Source organism: Eptatretus burgeri, chromosome 3 (assembly GCF_056783735.1).
Source record: "Eptatretus burgeri isolate ZD-2024b chromosome 3, Ebu_testis_v1, whole genome shotgun sequence".
In the NCBI taxonomy this organism is placed as follows: Eukaryota; Metazoa; Chordata; class Myxini; order Myxiniformes; family Myxinidae; genus Eptatretus; species Eptatretus burgeri.
The window spans coordinates 123,443,103-123,462,973 of record NC_140963.1 but is presented as its reverse complement, the minus strand read 5'-3'; the positions used below and the strand labels follow the sequence as shown (position 1 = coordinate 123,462,973).

At 47.6% G+C, this 19,871-nt stretch overlaps 1 protein-coding gene across 9 annotated transcripts in view; it reads left to right on the top strand.

The window, feature by feature from the left end:
• The window catches only part of LOC147030900 (protein ENTREP2-like), a 312,148-nt gene that overhangs the window by 229,042 nt on the left and 63,235 nt on the right, over window positions 1-19,871 (top strand). For all 9 annotated transcript variants that reach the window (XM_085875459.1, XM_085875457.1, XM_085875456.1 and 6 more), the window contains one exon: window positions 198-279. In XM_085875459.1, the coding sequence (XP_085731585.1) occupies window positions 198-279 (82 nt within the window). The remainder of the gene's footprint in view (window positions 1-197; window positions 280-19,871) is intronic.

Genomic DNA, 19,871 nt, shown 5'->3' with positions numbered 1-19,871 from the left:
AATTGCAAATGGAAAGTTATTTTAATGAAAGTTGTATTCTCGTCATATTGCCGAGCATGAAATAGATTGGTAAATTCAGGAACTTCCACCCTTGGCTCACATCAGAGTCTCCTTTATTTGATTTTCATACGATACGTGCCTTGAATTTCATGCAGTCCCAACTAAACAGTCACTTCACTATTGTTCCGTTTGCACAGGATTCAAGCTTTGAAGAGCGTATTTCAGATTTGTCTGCATACAGTCCAAGCAATTACAACAGCACATCAAGAACAAATGGAGGTAACAAATGCTGCTTGGATTATCTCGGTGAAGCTGACCCGTTGAGCTGCTCCTTTTGAGCATACTTCTTGTGCTGATGGCTGCTGAATGAGCTCTGTGTCAAAGCGCCTGACTGCTCTGGCATCGCTGTGAATTATGAAGCTATTAAGTTCTCTGTTGGACAATAATTGATGTTTTTTCTGCTTTTATACCAAGGGATTTACAGAGCATGGCTTGTAGCGTGCACACAATCTCTTTGTTGCAAGTTTGAGACAGTAATGTGGAAATTTTCTGATGAAATGCTTTGCATGAGATGATAATACACTATTCTTATAGACAGTGGTGATTGTGCAGTCCTGTAATCTTGATTATATAGCATGACAGAGCATGGTCTGGTCATGAGAGCTTCTAAGATGAGAATTAACCTGAGACTGGTCACCATTCTGCCACGTGGTGTAGCAATTTTCCACTGAGCAGCCTTTGGAATATAACCCACCACAGTGAGTTCAATATAACAAGGTTTTAACACCCCATCGCTAAGCCACTTCCTAAATAAGTTATTCATCGTATTTATGAAGTATTTATCTGTTTATAGCATAACTCATTTCTCTCCATTTCTGTCAATACTGTGAGGGCAAAGGAAGGTTGATTGAGACATCCTGGTGTTGGGCAGGAAAATGGAGTTCTTCCAAGAGCCCCCACCCTTGCCCCCTATCAGTAAAAATATAATAAAATGACCGTTTTTACAGCCATTTTTCCCTGCTGTGCAGGGGTTTCGCTTTTTGTGAGGCAATGTTTTATGGCCGGATGCCCTTCCTGACGCCAACCCTGGTCGCCTCTTACGACACACAGGGATATGGTACACCTATTCTAACCGGGGCATACACCAGTACCAGTACACTGGCACTCATTTCGCCGACCTCGGAAGGATGACAGGCTGAGTCAACCCCCTGGTGTATTAATTCAACAGCCAACGGGGCTTGAACTCAGGACACTGGGATCCCAAGCCGCCACCCTAACCACTAAGCCAACACCTTGCCCCCTATCAGTGTTGAGCACAAAAGCGATAATCCGATAACAGATAATTATCGAAGTTAACTCTTTTTTTATCAGACTATTATCGGAAGTTAACTTCCATTTATCGTTATCGGATCAGTTAACTTCTGATAACTCGATTTTTTTTTAGTCCGATCATTTTTTTAGCACAGGTTCGACAGAAACCTAACTGTCTCTGTCAAGGCCGCCATGAAGGACGAGGTCGAGAGAGCATTGAGGGTCGTGAGGGACCGGAACGGCGACAACACCACCAGCTCCGACTACAGCAGCATGCATGACGACCTCTTCGCTGGGTGGACGGCCGCTGGCTCACGTACCAGTGTCAAGCAGAAGGCCAAGAAACTTGTCAACACCTGGCTGGACATTGATGGGAAGGAGGGCATGGTCAACTCTGACTTCATGGGGGAGGAGATCCTCACCAACCTCTTCCTGAAGTACAACACCCCAATTCCGTCCTCTGCCGCAGTGGAATGGCTATTCTCTCTCAGCAAGGACATCCTGAGGCCCAAGAGGTCAAGACTGTCAGCTGGGCCAAACTTTGAGAAGTTGGTCTTCCTCAAGGGCAACCAGCACATAGTGTCATAGACTCTAAAAAGATGCATAATGCTTATTTTATTCTTGGGTTTAGCATAAATAAGCCTTTTCTATGGTTTTTGAAGCTTTTTCCTTGCTTTTTTGAATTTTTGTTAAAAAGTAGTTATCGGATTATCGTGAACTTCCGATAACTTTGTATTATAATTATCGTTATCGGACTTAAAAATTGGGGTTATCGGATTATCGTTATCGAAGTTAACTTTTTGGTTATCGGTGCCCAACACTGCCCCCTATGCATGCACATGCACACACACACACACACACACACACACACACACACACACACACACACACACACACACACACACACACACACACACACACACACACACACACACACACACACACTACCACCACAAATGTTTCGCTTCTGGTAGCATCTATGCAAACCCCATCAGAGGGAGAAAAGAAGAAAGGAAGATGTTTGGCATTAAGGACGTTTTGCTTCATCCTGGCCATTCCTTGTCCACACAATGGACAACTTGGCCTCCTTGGCTTAGAAACCATCGATTACATGTACTGCACTGCACTGAGTCACATTTTGTTTGTCCACCGGACACGATCTCTGTTATGCATTTTGCCAGGTTTTTTTTTTTTAAGCTGCTCTTTTAAATCATTGTTTGCACTCCTGGCATTGTAGTTGTCTGGTCAGCTGAAGAGGAGACTGCTGGCTTGTGGTTCTGGCCCTGCTCCTGTTCCAAGTTCTGGTGGCTTGTTGACTACTATTTCTGGTAGTGAGACTGCCAATGGGTCTAGAGCTAAGGTTGATTCTTAAGTTGTGGACGAAGACCCACTATTGTTGGTGGTTCTGGAAGTCGACCTCCTATGGGCTTCACTGGAAGGGTTCTGGTTAGGAGTTATTTGCGGTCACATTTGTACGTTTCAAGCCCTCCCGGCTACAGTTAGAACAATTCACTGCACCACATTGTTCTGATACAGGCCTCTGCCGCTCAGCAGTGCACTTGTGCCTTGCCAGGTAAACCTCTGCAGAAACACCTTCTACACTCCAAGAATGGCACCTAATCTTGTGTCTGGGCAAGCCTTGGCTGTTGGCTAAGCTGGTGTTCCAGACCTGAGGTGTAGGTGTTACGCCAACACGCCCTGTGGTAAGCTGCCTCATACCACTCCTCTTCTGGAACTCCACTGCCTTTAGGTCCAGGTGGATCAGATCTCTCCACCTCCTTTGAGGCCCTCCTGTTGTGTGAGTCTGAGGTAGCCAACCAAACAGTCATCTTGGGTACATGATCATGGTTCGGCATTCAAGCCAAACGGCAAAGCCACACAAGCTGATGCCTTGTTCCCTTGGTGGTTACAGTCTCCAAACCTCCCCATTGCTTTCTCAAAGCCTCTTGAGGTGTCTCCGTAGGGAAACTTCACTCTCTGAAAATTAATACCAGCACTGAAAGTACACTGGCTTGGTACACCCATCATTTAGTGGTAATGATCAGGCTCTTGTCCTTATAGACAGCCTGGTGGAGGGTACCAAAGCTCCTGGTGGAATTTGCAATTCATTTGTCAACATCCATCCTTCCATTTGAGGTAATTATGGAGCCAAGGCAAGATAACTCACCCACCTACTCAATTGCACTTTCACCCAAGACAATGGGAGCTTTGACATCATCCAGCAATTGCATGTCCCATCATCATAAACTTGGTCTTGTAGAGGCTCACCTTTAGGTCAAAGGCTTTCTCCACTTTGGTGTATACCAACACGCTTCCTCTACTCCTGAGTGTGTAATCACTGACAGTGCTGCATCATTCAGACACCTGTCTATCTTGTGCATTTCCAGTCAACATTCTGAAAAACTTCTGGACAAACTGTTACCGTAGAAAGGTCCTGGTTCTGTCTTTATCAGCTACTTTTGACACACACACACACACACACACACACACACACACACACACACACACACACACACACACACACACACACACACACACACATTCACACACACGCCAAAAAAACCCACCAATCAGGTCAGGTCAGGTATGGGAGCATGTGCCAGAACAGCGCGTCGCTGCGTCCACTTTCCGCCGGTACTCCAGGGGCCTCCGTCTGGCCATCCCCCAGGCAGATGCCAGGCCCATCCCCATCTCCTTGAGATGATGGTCAACCTGCTGCAACCACGAGGCGAGTGGTCGGCCCACTGGCCTCCTCCACTCACGAGACTCCCTCGCTGAGAGAATCTGGTGAGCAGGATCAGCATCAGGAAAACGAGCCACATGTCCATACAGCCGCAACTGACGCTCACGGACTATGCAGGTAACAAATCTCATCCGAGTCTCTCTCAGTAACCGCTCGTTGGACACAAAATCCGACCAGTGATAGCCAAGGATTCTCCGAAGAGACCTGGTACCAAAGGAATTAAGTCTCCATCTCAGATCCTTGGTCAGAGTCCAAGTCTCGCATCCATAGAGCAAGACTGGAAGTACCAAGGACCTGAAGACTCGGACTTTCATCCTCCCGCACAGGTACCGGCAGCGCCACACCCCATGATCCAGTGAATCCATGAATCCCCAGGCCCGACCCAGACGTCTATTGACCTCTGACTCACAGCCAGCAGAGACATGAATATCACTGCCAAGGTAAGTGAATCTCTCCACGACCTCAACATCCTCACCACAAACAGACACAGACAGGACAGCAGCATCCAAGATGTCACCAAAAGCCTGGATCTTAGTTTTGACCCAAGAAACCCATAATCCCAGCGGCTCCGACTCCTCATTCAGCACCTCGAGGGCCCCCAAAAGGATATCTAAAGTCTCCGCGAAGATGACTGCATCATCTGCAAAATCAAGGTCCGAGATCTTGACATTTCCAAACGATGCACCGCAGCTTGATCTTTCCGACATCCTCCCTAGAATCCAGTCCATACAAGTGCTGAAATGTGTGGGGGCCAGTACACACCCCTGACGAACTCCAGTAACAACTGGAAATAAGTCAGAGATGGTACCACCACACTTCACAGCACTCTCAGTACCAGAGTAGAGTTCAGACATCAGATCGATCAGTTTTGGTGGCACCCCACGAAGACCAAGAATCCTCCAGAGGACATCCCGATTCATTGAATCACGCTTTACAGAGATCAACATAGGCTGCAAGCAGACCCTGCCGAAGTTCTCGTCTGCGTTCGGTGAGGACACGGAGAGCAAGGATACGGTCAATCGTTGACCTCTTTGGTGTAAAGCCTGACTGCTCTGGACGCTGGTGCTCAAGCAGATAGTGGCGAACCCTATCAAGAATTATCCGAGCAAAGACCTTGCCCGGCACTGAGAGCAGCGTCACCCCTCGGTAGTTGTTGCAGTCTTGGCGATCACCCTTCCCTTTCCAGAGAGGGACAACAAGGCCCCTTTTCCAGTCAGTTGGGATGATGCCTGTGTTCCAGGCAGAGCACAAAACTGCATGCAACGACACGAGTGCAGCATTTCCACCAGCCTTGAGAAGTTCACCATGTATGCCACAGATCCCTGGAGCTTTGCCCCATTTCAACTGGTTCACCGCAGCCCGTGTTTCCACAAGCAAAGGTGGACCACAGTTGATTCGAGGGTCAGCAACAGGGATTGTAACACCCTTGACGTCCAACTCGACAGCTGGGGGATCAGCATGGTACAACCGCTCAAAGTAACTGGCCCAGCGGGCCTTCACTTCAGACTCCTCTGTCAAGAGCCCACCACTCTCTGCTCTAACTGCAGTGCTCCGAGGGATGGGCTTGGATGAACGCAATGCGCGAATTCCCCTGTAAGCGGGAAGAGAATCACCTGTCCACAGGTGATGCTCTACCCCCTCACAGATTCCTCGCATATAGGCCTCCTTGTCCACCCTCAGTGCACGTCCAGTTTTACGCCTCAGCTCCCTGAACGGCTCAGCTCTGCCATTCAGCCTGGCCCTGCGACTCTGGTCAATGGTATCCAGTGTCCCTTGAGAGACAAAATTCTTCTTTGCCCTGCAGTGAGTTCCAAGACATCCACCAGCAACATCAAGGACGGTGATCTTGAAGGCACTCCACAACTCTTCAGGACCCCTCAAAGCACCCAGACCCCCCAAGTGTCCACTCAGCCTGTTCGCAAACTCCTCAGCTACTCTCTCATCCCTGAGCTTGCCAATATCCAGCCTAGGCTGGGATGGTACCATTCTCCAGGATTTAAGGTGCAGCTTTAGAGTTGCTACAACAAGCCTGTAGTCAGTATTGAGGAACTGAGTACTCCGGTAGACCCTGCAGTTCTGGATCATCCTCGAATGACCATCAATGAGGACATGGTCAATCTCCTTTGCCACACCACCAGCGTTGGAACACCAAGTCCAGCGATGAGCTTGTGGGTGCTGAAACCATGAACCAGCCACCCTAAGTCCATGACTTCTTGCAAAGTCAAGGAACTTAGTGCTATTCTGGTTCATAGTTCCTGACCCATGGGGACCAACACACACGTCATAACCATCCCTATCAGTTCCAGTCGATGCTTTGAAATCCCCCAAGACTAGAAGTGTATCTCGTCTGGGGCACTGATCAACCACAGACTCGAGCGTGGCGTAGAATGTGTCCTTCACGGTGAGATCACTCGCCTCAGTCGGAGCATAAACAGAGACCAGGGAAATGACACCTAAGGAGTGACGAATTCTTAATCTCATAATACGCTCGTTGACCGGTGTTCCCTAAATTATCATTCTTCTTCTTCTTCTTCTTCTTCTTCTTCTTCTTCTTCTTCTTCTTCTTCTTCTTCTTCTTCTTCTTCTTCTTCTTCTTCTTCTTCTTCTTCTTCTTCTTCTTCTTCTTCTTCTTCTTCTTCTTCTTCTTCTTCTTCTTCTTCTTCTTCTTCTTCTTCTTCTTCTTCTTCTTCTTCTTCTTCTTCTTCTTCTTCTTCTTCTTCTTCTTCTTCTTCTTCTTCTTCTTCTTCTTCTTCTTCTTCTTCTTCTTCTTCTTCTTCTTCTTCTTCTTCTTCTTCTTCTTCTTCTTCTTCTTCTTCTTCTTCTTCTTCTTCTTCTTCTTCTTCTTCTTCTTCTTCTTCTTCTTCTTCTTCTTCTTCTTCTTCTTCTTCTTCTTCTTCTTCTTCTTCTTCTTCTTCTTCTTCTTCTTCTTCTTCTTCTTCTTCTTCTTCTTCTTCTTCTTCTTCTTCTTCTTCTTCTTCTTCTTCTTCTTCTTCTTCTTCTTCTTCTTCTTCTTCTTCTTCTTCTTCTTCTTCTTCTTCTTCTTCTTCTTCTTCTTCTTCTTCTTCTTCTTCTTCTTCTTCTTCTTCTTCTTCTTCTTCTTCTTCTTCTTCTTCTTCTTCTTCTTCTTCTTCTTCTTCTTCTTCTTCTTCTTCTTCTTCTTCTTCTTCTTCTTCTTCTTCTTCTTCTTCTTCTTCTTCTTCTTCTTCTTCTTCTTCTTCTTCTTCTTCTTCTTCTTCTTCTTCTTCTTCTTCTTCTTCTTCTTCTTCTTCTTCTTCTTCTTCTTCTTCTTCTTCTTCTTCTTCTTCTTCTTCTTCTTCTTCTTCTTCTTCTTCTTCTTCTTCTTCTTCTTCTTCTTCTTCTTCTTCTTCTTCTTCTTCTTCTTCTTCTTCTTCTTCTTCTTCTTCTTCTTCTTCTTCTTCTTCTTCTTCTTCTTCTTCTTCTTCTTCTTCTTCTTCTTCTTCTTCTTCTTCTTCTTCTTCTTCTTCTTCTTCTTCTTCTTCTTCTTCTTCTTCTTCTTCTTCTTCTTCTTCTTCTTCTTCTTCTTCTTCTTCTTCTTCTTCTTCTTCTTCTTCTTCTTCTTCTTCTTCTTCTTCTTCTTCTTCCGACTGCTCCCGTTAGGGGTCGCCACAGCGGATCATCCGTATGATCCGCATAGTGATTTGGCATAGGTTTTACGCCGGATGCCCTTCCTGATGCAACCCTGGTCGCCTCTTACAACACAGGGATATGGTACACCTATTTTAACCGGGGTATACACCGGCCCAGTACACTGGTACTCATTTTGCCGACTTTGGAAGGATGACAGGCTGAGTCAACCCCCTGGTGTATTAATTCAGTGGCCCATTAGGGCTTGAACTCAGGAACTTTTGGATCCCAAGTCGCTGACCTAACCACTGCGCCAACACCAGGATATGTTACCTCAATTATCATTGGGGTCATCTTATTGGACACAGCTACAGCAACTCCTTGGGTATGGTAACCATCAGAGCTATCAGACCAATAGTAGGTGTAACCACCCACCATTATCTTGCCGCAATCCGGTCTCCGAACCTCAGACAGAGCTGCAATCGCGATGTCCAAACGCTTGAGCTCAGATGATAACAGAGACAGGTGATCATCCTCTTTTAGGGATAGGACATTCCAGGCACCCACCCGAAGGGACCGCCTCAGGTTAACCCAAGGAGACTGCCGTCTGGTGGCCGACACCTCAGCACCACTCCGACGCACTCTCCCGCAATCTGACCCAGGGATGTTACCCCGTGGTTTCCCTCCTATCATCAAAGATTGGGGGTCCCGAAGGCTTTGCCCCAATCCCGTCATCCGGTGAGCTGCCCTGTGAAGGGAAGCTGCACAGGAGGTACTCCCACGGAGTGGGTTTTCAGATTGTTTTGCGTTTTTGTGTTTTGCGGAATGAAGGGTTTTACGGTGGCCGGAGTGCAAATCCTGCCACCAACCTCCTAATATGAAGTAACCCAACTGCAGGAGGATGTCCGCAGACACAGTTGGGCACTAGATATAGATGGCCGTTGGCTCACAAGGAGCTCCTCCACCCTTTGACAGGTTTTGTTTTTAATCCTGCTGGGTGTCCAGATTCAAACACCCTCCTCACCAGAAAACCTGGTGGGGGAGACGGTTTAGTCGCCGACAACCCGACCATGGAACAGGTTAGTACAGGTTTACATGGTACCTGTAGCAGGTCACAGATATAACCTGACCTGACATCAATATAACCTGACCTGACATCAATATATCCTGACCTGACATCAATGACAGCATGCTAAAACAAAATATCTGCGATCACCAAAGCGTAAGCCTAAGTAAGTCAGCCTCCTATCGCGTCCGCAATTCAATGATTGCCTTTTTTTTTTGGACTGTCATCTGACCTTAACTTTTAATTTTTTTTTTTTTTTAATTTTTTTTTGTATACCTTGGTCGAGGCTCGTATGAGAGCTAACACACAACTCACAGCAAGGAGGCATGAGACAAGAGGGGCGGGAGTGGAAGGGACAAAACATTGGGGAACAGACACATTAGGTGAACTGTGGAAGGGAGAGGGATGGGGATGGGACGGGGAACATGGCGAAGAGAAGATGGACATTACAGGGACTTTCAGGAAGGAAAGCAGGAGAATTGAAGGAAGTGGGCTTGGGTGGATTATCGGGGGTAGAAAAGATCGAGGATTTGGATGGGGGAAGATAAGAGGTGGTGGTGAACAGCTGTTTTGAAAGCCTGGAGGGAAGAATGGGAAAGAATAGAGTGAGGAAGTTTATTCCAAAGGCGGGAAAAAAGAGGAATGAAAGAGTGAAGATGAGCAGTGATTCGTGATTTTGGTAGTTTTACCAGAAGGGGGTTGTTGGCGGACCTTGAGCGCCCTGTGGAAATGTGGTTGGGACAAATCGCAGAGAGAGCAGGGGGGCAAGGCTGGAGAGGAGTCGGTAGAAGACAGAAAGACCACCGACCAACCTGCGGTGATTGAGTGAGAGGCCCAAAGACTCAGCTTCATTGCGGGAGATGCCAATGATCTTAAATGCCCTGGTTTCGACAGCGTGAAGTCGAGAAAGGTGGGAGGCAGGAGCACCAGCCCAGAGGGGAGAGCAGTACTCCATCAGGCTACGGACAAAAGCTTTGTAAGTAGTCAGGAGCTCAAGAGGGCCGAGGAAGGACTTTGCACGACGGAGGATTCCCAGTCGGCGACTGGCTTTTGAGGCAAGGTTGGAAATGTGACTTTCCCAGGAAAGGTCATGGCAGATAGTGAGACCCAGAAGCTTGAAAGAAAAGACTTCTTCCAGAGGATTGTTGAGAAAGTGGATAGGGGGTTTTGTAAACGGTCCTTTCGAAGAGACATAGTGAGAGTGTGAGATTTGTCTGGATTGAAAGACATGTTCCATGTGTTGGACCAGTTTGTGATTTTATCCAGATCTGCAGTGAGCGAAGAAGCTGCTGCTTGCCGGTCTGAGGGATGACAGATGGTACGGCAGAGGGTGGAGTCGTCGGCAAAGAGAAATAGAGGATTTTCCAGAGAGTCCGAGAGATCATTGATGAAAACCAGAAAAAGAACAGGGCCCAGAACGCTACCTTGAGGAACTCCAGCCTGCACAGGAAGAGGGGATGAAAGAACTCCATTTAGGGCCACACGTTGACTGCGACAGGAGAGGAAGTCTGCGAGCCATGAGTGGAGATGGCCTTGAATACCATGGGAAGAGAGTTTGGTGAGTAGGGCAGGGTGCCAGACTGTGTCAAAAGCACGTGATATGTCCAGGGATACGGCTCGGATTTCCTGTCTGGCATTGAGGACCTCCATCCATTGATGGGAGAGCAGTAGCAGCATATCCAGGGTAGAGTGACCTGGTCTGAAACCAAATTGATGATTGGAAATCAAGCCATTGGAGAAGAGGAAGGATTTCATGTCTGAAGCGATGATGGATTCCATAACCTTGCTGATGATTGGGAGAAGGCTGATTGGTCTGTAGTTACAGGGATCTGTTTTTGCACCTTTTTATGCAGGGCAGTGATGTTAGCAGATTTCCAAGCAGATGGCAGATGACCTTGGGCAAATGAGAGGGTGAATAGAACAGAGAGAGGGTGAGCAAGAGCAGAAGAGCAGGCTTTGAGGACACGTGGGCTGATGCCGTCTGGACCGGTTGCAGAATCTGACTCGAGGTTTGAAAGCAAGCTCTCCACCTTGTCAGGAGAAAAGGATACAGAGTCCAGGGACAGTTGGGTGCGACTGGGTAAGGTGGGTAGAGATAGTGATGGGTTTGGGACACAAGATTTAGCTGCAAACACCGAGTTTAGACATTCAGCTTTTCCACGTGTGGAATCAGCAGTGCGGCCATTTGAGGTAAGGGAGGGGATGGAGGGGGAACATACACCAGAAACAGATTTGATTAAACGCCACCAGGATTTTGAAGAGGGAGAGAGGTTTGAGAGTTCAGACTTGAGATGAGAAAGATGTTGTTTTCTGGCTCTCCTGAGGGTAGATACACACTTGTTCCGAGCTTTGTGGAAAGAACTGAGATTGCCCTCAGTTGGGTTGCAACTTTTAATTCAAAAGGCTATGATTTAAATTAAAGCGTAAATGCGCCTTACACTCGGCTATCTAGAGAGGGCAATTTTGTTACGATTGGACAAAATTAGTCGAGTTATGGTAATAAATGCAAACATTTAAAGAATTAAGTCATGACCTTAAAAATTAGGTCATATTTAAAAATGTTGAACCCCCCCCCCCTCCAATATTTTGTATTACCATTATTGATGCAATATTTAATTCCAAAAGTCCCAACTTGCTCCAAGAGGCAGCTCAGCCTTAGCAGAAAACAAAGGAAGAAAAAAAAAAACCCAAAATGGTGGTTAATTATTCCTCCTTGGGAGTCTAAGAAACTCTGAGGTACCATTCAAATTGGGGACAGTAATTGTTGAAACATACCCTACAACAGGGAGAAGCCTCACCGATCCAATGGGGAGAGGGGGGGAGCAGGAGGGTGGATTCATCAACTATAGGATGAAGAGAATGTAGAAACATTGTTGATGAGTGAGTTCTAAACATTCTTTCGCTATACAAAGAGAACACAAGGTGCAGGACAACCTTGAGAAAACTATAATGGATGGAAACGTGTTCAGCTCGAGGCAGAGGTGTGAAAAAATTTGTGGTAGACCAATCAAGTAAAAACACTCATTTGGAAAGCCCTGTGAGCATTTGTTAAAAACGGAAGAAAATGGCGGAACATTAGCAAGACCATAAGTACTCAGTCATTGGGACAGCAACTAAATATATTGTAGCACACCCGGGGCCGTGGGGGTACGAGGGTGGGGGTATCCCGTGTTCTTCTTGAACTCACAAGGAATCGAGGTCGGTGCACACGAATAAGTCCACGTCGCAGTGGGTCGGTTATCGACCGCGAATGCCAACAAATTAACCACGTGACCCAGTGTCCTCCGTCTGACTACCATTTAAGTCGAGAACACGCAGTCTCCTTATCGGGGAATCTCGCCCTCAGCAGTTGTGCTACTTTTACCTCTATTGGATCTTGATTAAGGGGGCCGAGCATACCACAAGCACAATGCTGGGCTGATGTGAGAGCCAATCCATTTGGGAATTCTAATCTCCCGGCTAATCTATGTAGGGACATTGCTGGACCAATAAGTGGAAAGCACAGACACTGGCAGATTCAAAGGCAAATGTGAACATGGCAATTTATTTGCAACATGCAATAACAAGCAATGTGGGGTATGGGAAAGGAGGGAAGGGAACTCAAGCGCTTTAATGGAGTCAAAGAGCAACCAGGACAGGAAAAGGGGAAATGCAATAAAAAGCAAGCAAGGTGTGTATTTACAAAAGGAAAGAAATGCACAAGTCGTCGACAGAGCTTAACCTATTCCTTACCGACCGGATAACATGACAAGGTACCCATCAGACCACACACAGAGAGAAAATTGGGAGGAGCAGGGTGGACTAAGCCTTCTGTACATGGAATCGTCGCCCTCCCCAGCCTGACGCTGCTCTCCCTGCCACTCTCCGGAATGGTCCCGACACTGCACTCCACAACCGAGGGTCCATGAGCTCCGTCAAGAATAGCCAGCCAACAGCCACGAGTGCCATAGATCTCTGCCAGCGAACCAAAGCATCCGGGACCAGGGAAGAAAGTCATGGCGATGACCAAGGCAGAGAGAAAGTGTGATGCGACGACCAAGGCAGACAGAGATTGCAATGCGACGAGAGAGAGAGAGAGAGAGAGAGAGAGAGAGAGAGAGAGAGAGAGAGAGAGAGAGAGAGAGAGAGAGAGAGAGAGAAAAAGAGGGAGAGAGCGAGAGCGAGAGCGAGAGAGAGAGAGAGAGAGACAGAGAGACAGAGAGACAGAGAGACAGAGAGACAGAGAGACAGAGAGACAGAGAGACAGAGAGACAGAGAGACAGAGAGAGAGAGAGAGAGAGAGAGAGAGAGAGAGAGAGAGAGAGAGAGAACGAGAACACCTGCACGTCGGGCACACTTTTATAGCCCGATGGCAGGAGGGGCCAAAGAGCCACACATCAGATCTTTCGAGGTGGCCTGGGACCAGCTGTTGGGCCACGCCAGATCTTATGAGATGGCCCCATGCCAGCCATTGGGGAATTCCCCCGCAGCCCTGCCAATTCTGCTGCCCGCCCAGATATGCACTATGTTGGCCCTTATGACTGTCACCAGGAGCGGAGCTCTGCACTTAACATGGTGAAATCCCTTCCAGCCTCATGTATCCGTGATGAAACCATATGTCCAAAAATGTCCATGGCACAAAGCCAGCGAATAGGGTAATTATTGCAGGGGCACTGTGTCGTGTCCTAGTCCATTTACCAGTCGTGTTCAGGTGGAAGGGAATGAACGGGGATTAGGGAAACAAAATACAGTACAGGGGTAGATGGCAATAAATTACAGTACAGGGTAGACGTCCATACAGACGAACAGAAAAACAAGGACTTGGTGGGGCTTTAATTAATAAATGGGAATTCAGCGTGCACTTCTACAGCTGTGGCTTCAGCAAAGGCTCCAGAACGCTGGTGTTATTCGCACGTGCCGAGAAGTCATGGCAGTTAAACAATGCACACTCAACGTGATGACGGCAGTCACGGCACATGTCATTATGCACTGATGTTGTTATCCCAACGGGTTGACAGGGGGTGCTAGCTACCCAACCCAACGCATTTAATTACATAATAACCCCTCGAGGGAAGGTGCTATTCTTAACGTACATTGCGCGAATAACTATTCCAAGAGTCTGCATGCTGTGTGCAATCCAATTTCGACATACAGTTTATAAAACCACAACAATATTATTACTGTTGACCGTGGGTGGACACGTGGTAAAGTCTTCCACCCAGCTGGTCACAAATTTAGTGACAGATGGTCCTCGGAAGCCATTGTCATGGGCTGGGAAAGCCGAATGGATAATTAAAGCAGGTTCAGTCTTTGCTCATGAAATCCCCAGATGATGCAAGCTCTCAGTGCTTGAATCTCCCAGGTTATATGCCCCCAAGGAGAGGTGTGGTTTGAGGACTGAGCAGCTCCTTGTGCTCTTGAATGCTGCGTTAGCCTCTTGGAGGGTTGTCTTCTCATTGGTCTGTCATGTATCCAGGTGATGCTCATTGGGTGAGTTCAATGACTGTGGCGCTGGGAGGATTGCCCATCTGCCGATGTGTGGATCTGCGCTGCTTTATGCTGCTGTTGGTTGGTTTTGTAATGTTTGACAATGTTGAGTGCAATGTTGAGTTTGAGTGTTGTAAAGCGTGTATGGATGCGACAGAGAGAGAGAGAGAGAGACACAGTCACAGAAAGAGACAGAGACAGAGACAGAGACAGAGACAGAGACAGAGACAGAGACAGAGACAGAGACAGAGAGAGAGAGAGAGAGAGAGAGAGAGAGAGAGAGAGAGAGAGACAGAGACAGAGACAGAGACAGAGACAGAGACAGAGACAGAGACAGAGACAGAGACAGAGACAGAGACAGAGACAGAGACAGAGACAGAGACAGAGACAGAGACAGAGACAGAGACAGATTCGTGATCATAAAGAAGGTAGATGTTGACAGTTTCCTTTTAAAGATCGATTCAACAACGCCAACAATGCAGTTCACGTGTGCGGTAGAACAATCTGGATCTCTGCCATTCCTGGATGTACATCTTTCCAGGGACAGAGACAGCAAGTTACACTCATGGGTGTACCGGAAACCCACCCACACAGATAAAGTTTTGGACTACCGAAGTGGCCATCCCAACTGTCACAAGAGAAGATGTGTATGCAACTTAGTTGACCTTGTAAAATCACACTGCAGTTACCGTGAAGAACGTCAGATGGAGATACTGCACGTCACTCAACTTCTGCAAGAAAACCACTACCCTAATTCATTCATCAAATCTTGCTGCGAGAAACCCAACTACAACAGCAACAGTCCGACCACACCAACACACACAGCAGCTATTCCTTCCATACAACACGCTTCTGAAACCACAAGCCATATACTACGTGAGTACAATGTCAACATCACGCACAAACCACAATCATCCAAACGAGCACAGCTGTCAAAGCCGAAGGACCATGAAAACAAATTTGACAGAAACGACGTCATCTATAGCATCCTGTGTGAAGATTGTGAAACCAAATACGTTGGCCAAACGACCAAATTCGTTGGCCAAACATCCAAACATTTATCCACATGGCTTATCGAACACCAACTTGCTGTGAGGCGACAAGACAAGTTGTCCTTGGTTGCAACAGATACACACACACCAACACAAGTTCTCATGGAATCAGACAACTATCCTTGGCACAGGATCATCAAGGGTGAACCGTGAGATTATCGAGGCCTGGTACTCTTGTGAAAAGTCCATCAATCAACACATCAACTTTCATCCCACATACAAAGCACTGCGCAATCAATGACAACGTCAACACAATCAGCAGTCATTCAATTGCAAGGAAGCCTTGTGATTGGCTAGAATTTGGACCAATCCACAATGTGAACTGTCCCCAACGGAATTTAACGGTGTGACCACCACAGCACTCTCAACGCCTCTGAGGAAGAGAACTAGTTTGTTCTTGAAACGTAAGGCTTTAAATAAATAATTTAAATTTGAATTATTAATTGGTGTGTGTGTGTACGTGTGTGTACGTGTGTGTACGTGTGTGTGTATGTGTGTGTGTGTGTACATAGCGTTTCAAAAAAGTGATGCAAATTTAAATGTTTATGTACAAAGAAACAGAAACCTCAAGAACGTGAAGATCAGGTTGATCGAGTTTGGGTACCGCTCCAACCTGTCACTGAGCCAATTGCACATATCAAGTCTCCTTCTCGTGTCATCTTGACTCAGTTTATGCCTAATGGAGATGATGTATGGCAAAAGCTTCAGTTCCTGAGTGAGGATATGCCAGACTGATGTTGGTTTGATGCCTAGCTCCCGGGAGCACCGGCAGTGGGACTTCTTGGGACTGTCCACTGCAGAATCCCGTACGGCATCGATGTTGGCTTGGCTGTTGGTTACTGATGCTGGCCTGCCACTGTTGCCCTTGCTCTGGTTGTGCACTGTACCCTTGTGCTCAAAATGTTTCACAATACCTTTAATGGCACAATTTGTAGGTCCATCACGTGTTCTGAGGTCGTATTCCTGGCAGAACCTCTGGCGGGTTTCTCCATCTGATTTTGTCTCATACCACAGAGCCACCACTTTTGTCTTTTGCTTCATTGTCAGTGGCATAGTTGAAATACGGAGCTAGAAATCCCAAGGAACAAATACCACGATAACACCAGCAAACCCTGAAAAGGAAAACGGTGCAGGTCAATAAATGATGAAATGGCAGGAAGTCAAAGTTGTATCAATCTTTTTGAAACACCCTCTATGTATATATGTATATATCTTTCTAACCACTGACTGACGTAGACTCACTGACTGATATTAAAAATTGGTACCTTCCGGGTGACATAGAAATCTGAAATTTTGTGTGCCAATGGACTTGAAGCCGGTACACTGGGAAAAATCACAGAATCGTCGGACACCATTCATAAATGAAAAAATCAAATGCAGGTGAGCGACCTGAGACAATGGGGAAGCACGGTTCATATGCTTCCACAATGTGTAAGCATATCCCGCTACTATTATTTTCTAATATGTAAATCTCTTTCTATCCACTGACTCACTGACTGATATTAAAGATCATTACCATCCGGGTGATGTCGAAAGCTGAAATTTTGCGTGGCGATGGACATCGAGGCCAGTACACTGGAAATAAATCACAGAATCGTCGAATAATATCCATAAATGAAAATATAAGTAAATGAAAAAAATTAATGGATAAAATAAATATATATACATATATTATTTATTTATATATATATATATATATATATATATATATAAATGGATAAAATAAATAAAAATGCAGGTGAGCAACCTGAGACAATGGGGAAGCACAGTAATTTTGCGTGCCGACAGACATCGAAGTTGATACTCCAGGAAAAATCACAGAACCTTCAGAAAGTATCCATAAATGAAAATATTGTTATGGTGCCTGGGTCGACCGTCAACCGACCGCTCTGAACGGAGCCGCAAGTCGAGTCGGCCCGACCGATCGCCCGGAATATGGATCGCTGCCCAGATAAGTCAGTGTCGACGGGTCCTTGTACAAGAACCGAAATACGCCAATGGGCAGACCACGTGGGGTAGGGTCGATTGCCAATCTTCAATGTGCCTAAATACCCACGTGATCCAACTACCGGGGTATTCCACCCTCGACGGAACTCGTACGGAACAAACCGCCGAGGCGAGCCTGTCCCGTGCGCAATTCCGAGCGGCTTGATCGCCGAGAACCGTCGGTCCAAATTTCCCCCTTTTACGGCAAACCAACGGCTTTCTAACTCCCAGCACACGAAATGCTCAGTCAATGAAAGAATCGACGTGACGAGCTAAAAACATTTAACAATTGGGGTATTTATTAATAATAATGGGGAACTAGGGAAGCACGTAAGAGCAGAACTATTCCGACTATACGATATGCAATGCAATGATTTACAGCACACAAAACACTTTAAAATTTCCTACTTATTAGACGGGCCCACGGACACACGTTCGCGCGCGTGCGCGCGCGCACGCACACACACACACACACACACACACACACACACACACACACACACACACACACACACAAGAAATGGTGGCTGAGGCCTTTAATAAAGAGCTCCAGCTTGGAGGACAGGTGAGCTGAAACCCAGAGCTTATCTCGAACCTCTCCACTTCGTGTGGTCTTGAAGTTGTTCGGACCCGGGCTCCAGTGAGAGCGAGCTGGATCCAATCGCCGTGAGCCGCGATCCTTCCCGAGCTCCCGCGAATCCTCCCGCGCTTCTCAACACATGCTGGTGAGACGAGGCACCGATCTTTCCCGTCGATGCGTCGCTTCCCTGAGGAACCACCTCCAAGATGAGGTCGATGAGTCGCACCAAGCCAGGAACCAAACGGAGAACAATGAGCTCCATGAACCAAGAAGAAGAAGAAGCCACCACTCGCAGCTCGAGCCGAGCAACCGGCTCAAAACTCTCCCAAACAAAGCAGCTCTCCAAGAAGTCTACCGAGCCAAGTGGAAGCCGAAGGCCCACTGAACCACCAAAGCAAAAAGCCTCCAAAAAGCCTCCTCCCGAGCCAGGCTGCAGCCGAAGCTCACTGAGCCAGCCGAAGCAATAAGCTTCCGAAAGCCTCAACCCTAACCCAAGCCAAGCAGGACCCGACGGCCTGCTGAACGACTACTCCCCCACTCCGCACACGAACAAAGAAAGGATCTCCTCTTTATCCTTCTCCGCCCCCTCCCCCGCACCCGGCGTGACTCATGCCTTCGTGATCCATCCCCCGCTCAGCCACGGGTGGGAGGGAGTTGTTGACGTCACAACAGGGCTCTTCTTCCTCTTCGCAGAAGAGGGGGAGGGACGTCTCCATTGTTCGCTCCCTAACTATTAAATCGATCCGTAGCACATCTAATCGATTTCTAAACATTTAAACAATGGAAGGTGAGCTGTCTAGGGAACAAGCCCTTATCGACATAGCTGACTAAAGGAACCTGTATGTTGTGTGCAATCGAATTCCAAATTCGTAACAATATCAATAAATGAAAAATCAAATGCCGATAAATGACCCAAGACAATGGGGAAGCTTGGTCCGTTATTGCTTACAATGTGTCAGCATTCCCCACTAGTTTGTGTTTATATGCATGGATGTATATGGTACAATCAATAGATTTATTGGGGTGTGCGAGCAGAGATAGGGGAGAAGGGTGTGGTGTGACAATAAACAAGCAACTTGTGAAAGCGGACGCAGAGCAGACCTAACCCGAAAACAATAACAATCTTCTGCAGACTTGCTTATACAGACAGGTGCCAGGACACACACACGCACACACACACGCACACACACAGACACAGAAACCCTGATGAAGTGGAATAGAAGCAAGACAGGAGAGGAGTTGAGGCTACGGTCTCTCGGTACCTTTGTATAATTGATACGCGGTACCCGAACGTGCCACCAATATGTTTGGGGGGAATGCTCTGTGGCGTGGTAGCCCCTGACAGCTGGCGTGTCGTCTCTTGTTTCGGGCAGCTCACGTTGAGACCGTGGGCGTAAAGGAGGGGTTTGAGCTGGGAGGGTGGAGTCCAGAGCGAGTGTACAGAGTAGTAGGCGGGACCAGGTGGGTGGGTGGAGTCATCGTCGTGTGGGCGGAGAAGAAGAGGAGGAGTCCAGCGATGATGACAGAAGGCAGAGTCGAGGTGATGCCGACAGTAGGTGGAGTCAAACACCAGCTTAAGCAGGAGGCGAGAGAAGGCAGAGAGCGAGTGAACGGCCCCACTCCCGTGGGACTTGTAGGTCCCGTGTCTGGGCACCCCGAAGCGACGAGTCGTCACACAAACTGGGCGATCTGATTGGCCCCGGCCCCCGATGCGGCCCGGCCTTGATGGCCGGAACCAGAGACATTCCACTTCCAGCAAGGTGACCCCGAGCCGTAAAAATGTCTCGCTCCGACCCCACGACATGATACGAATCGCCCACACCGAACTCCATGTCATTAATTGCCTTGCAAGCACCCCCGGGCCATGCCCTGACGACCGGCCAAGGGTGGCGTCAGTCCCGCATGCCTGCCCGGGCGCCTCTGACTAGCGCTGATCAATGGTTGCTCCATGATGTGTCACGCGGCCCGAGCGATCCGGACTGCGCAGCACGTCTCTGCTGGGTAGCAACTGCATCGAGACGGAGGTGCGGGAGGATGTCTGCCATCCGCGAGCGACATTTGTTGCCGTTGTGGTGAGCGAAA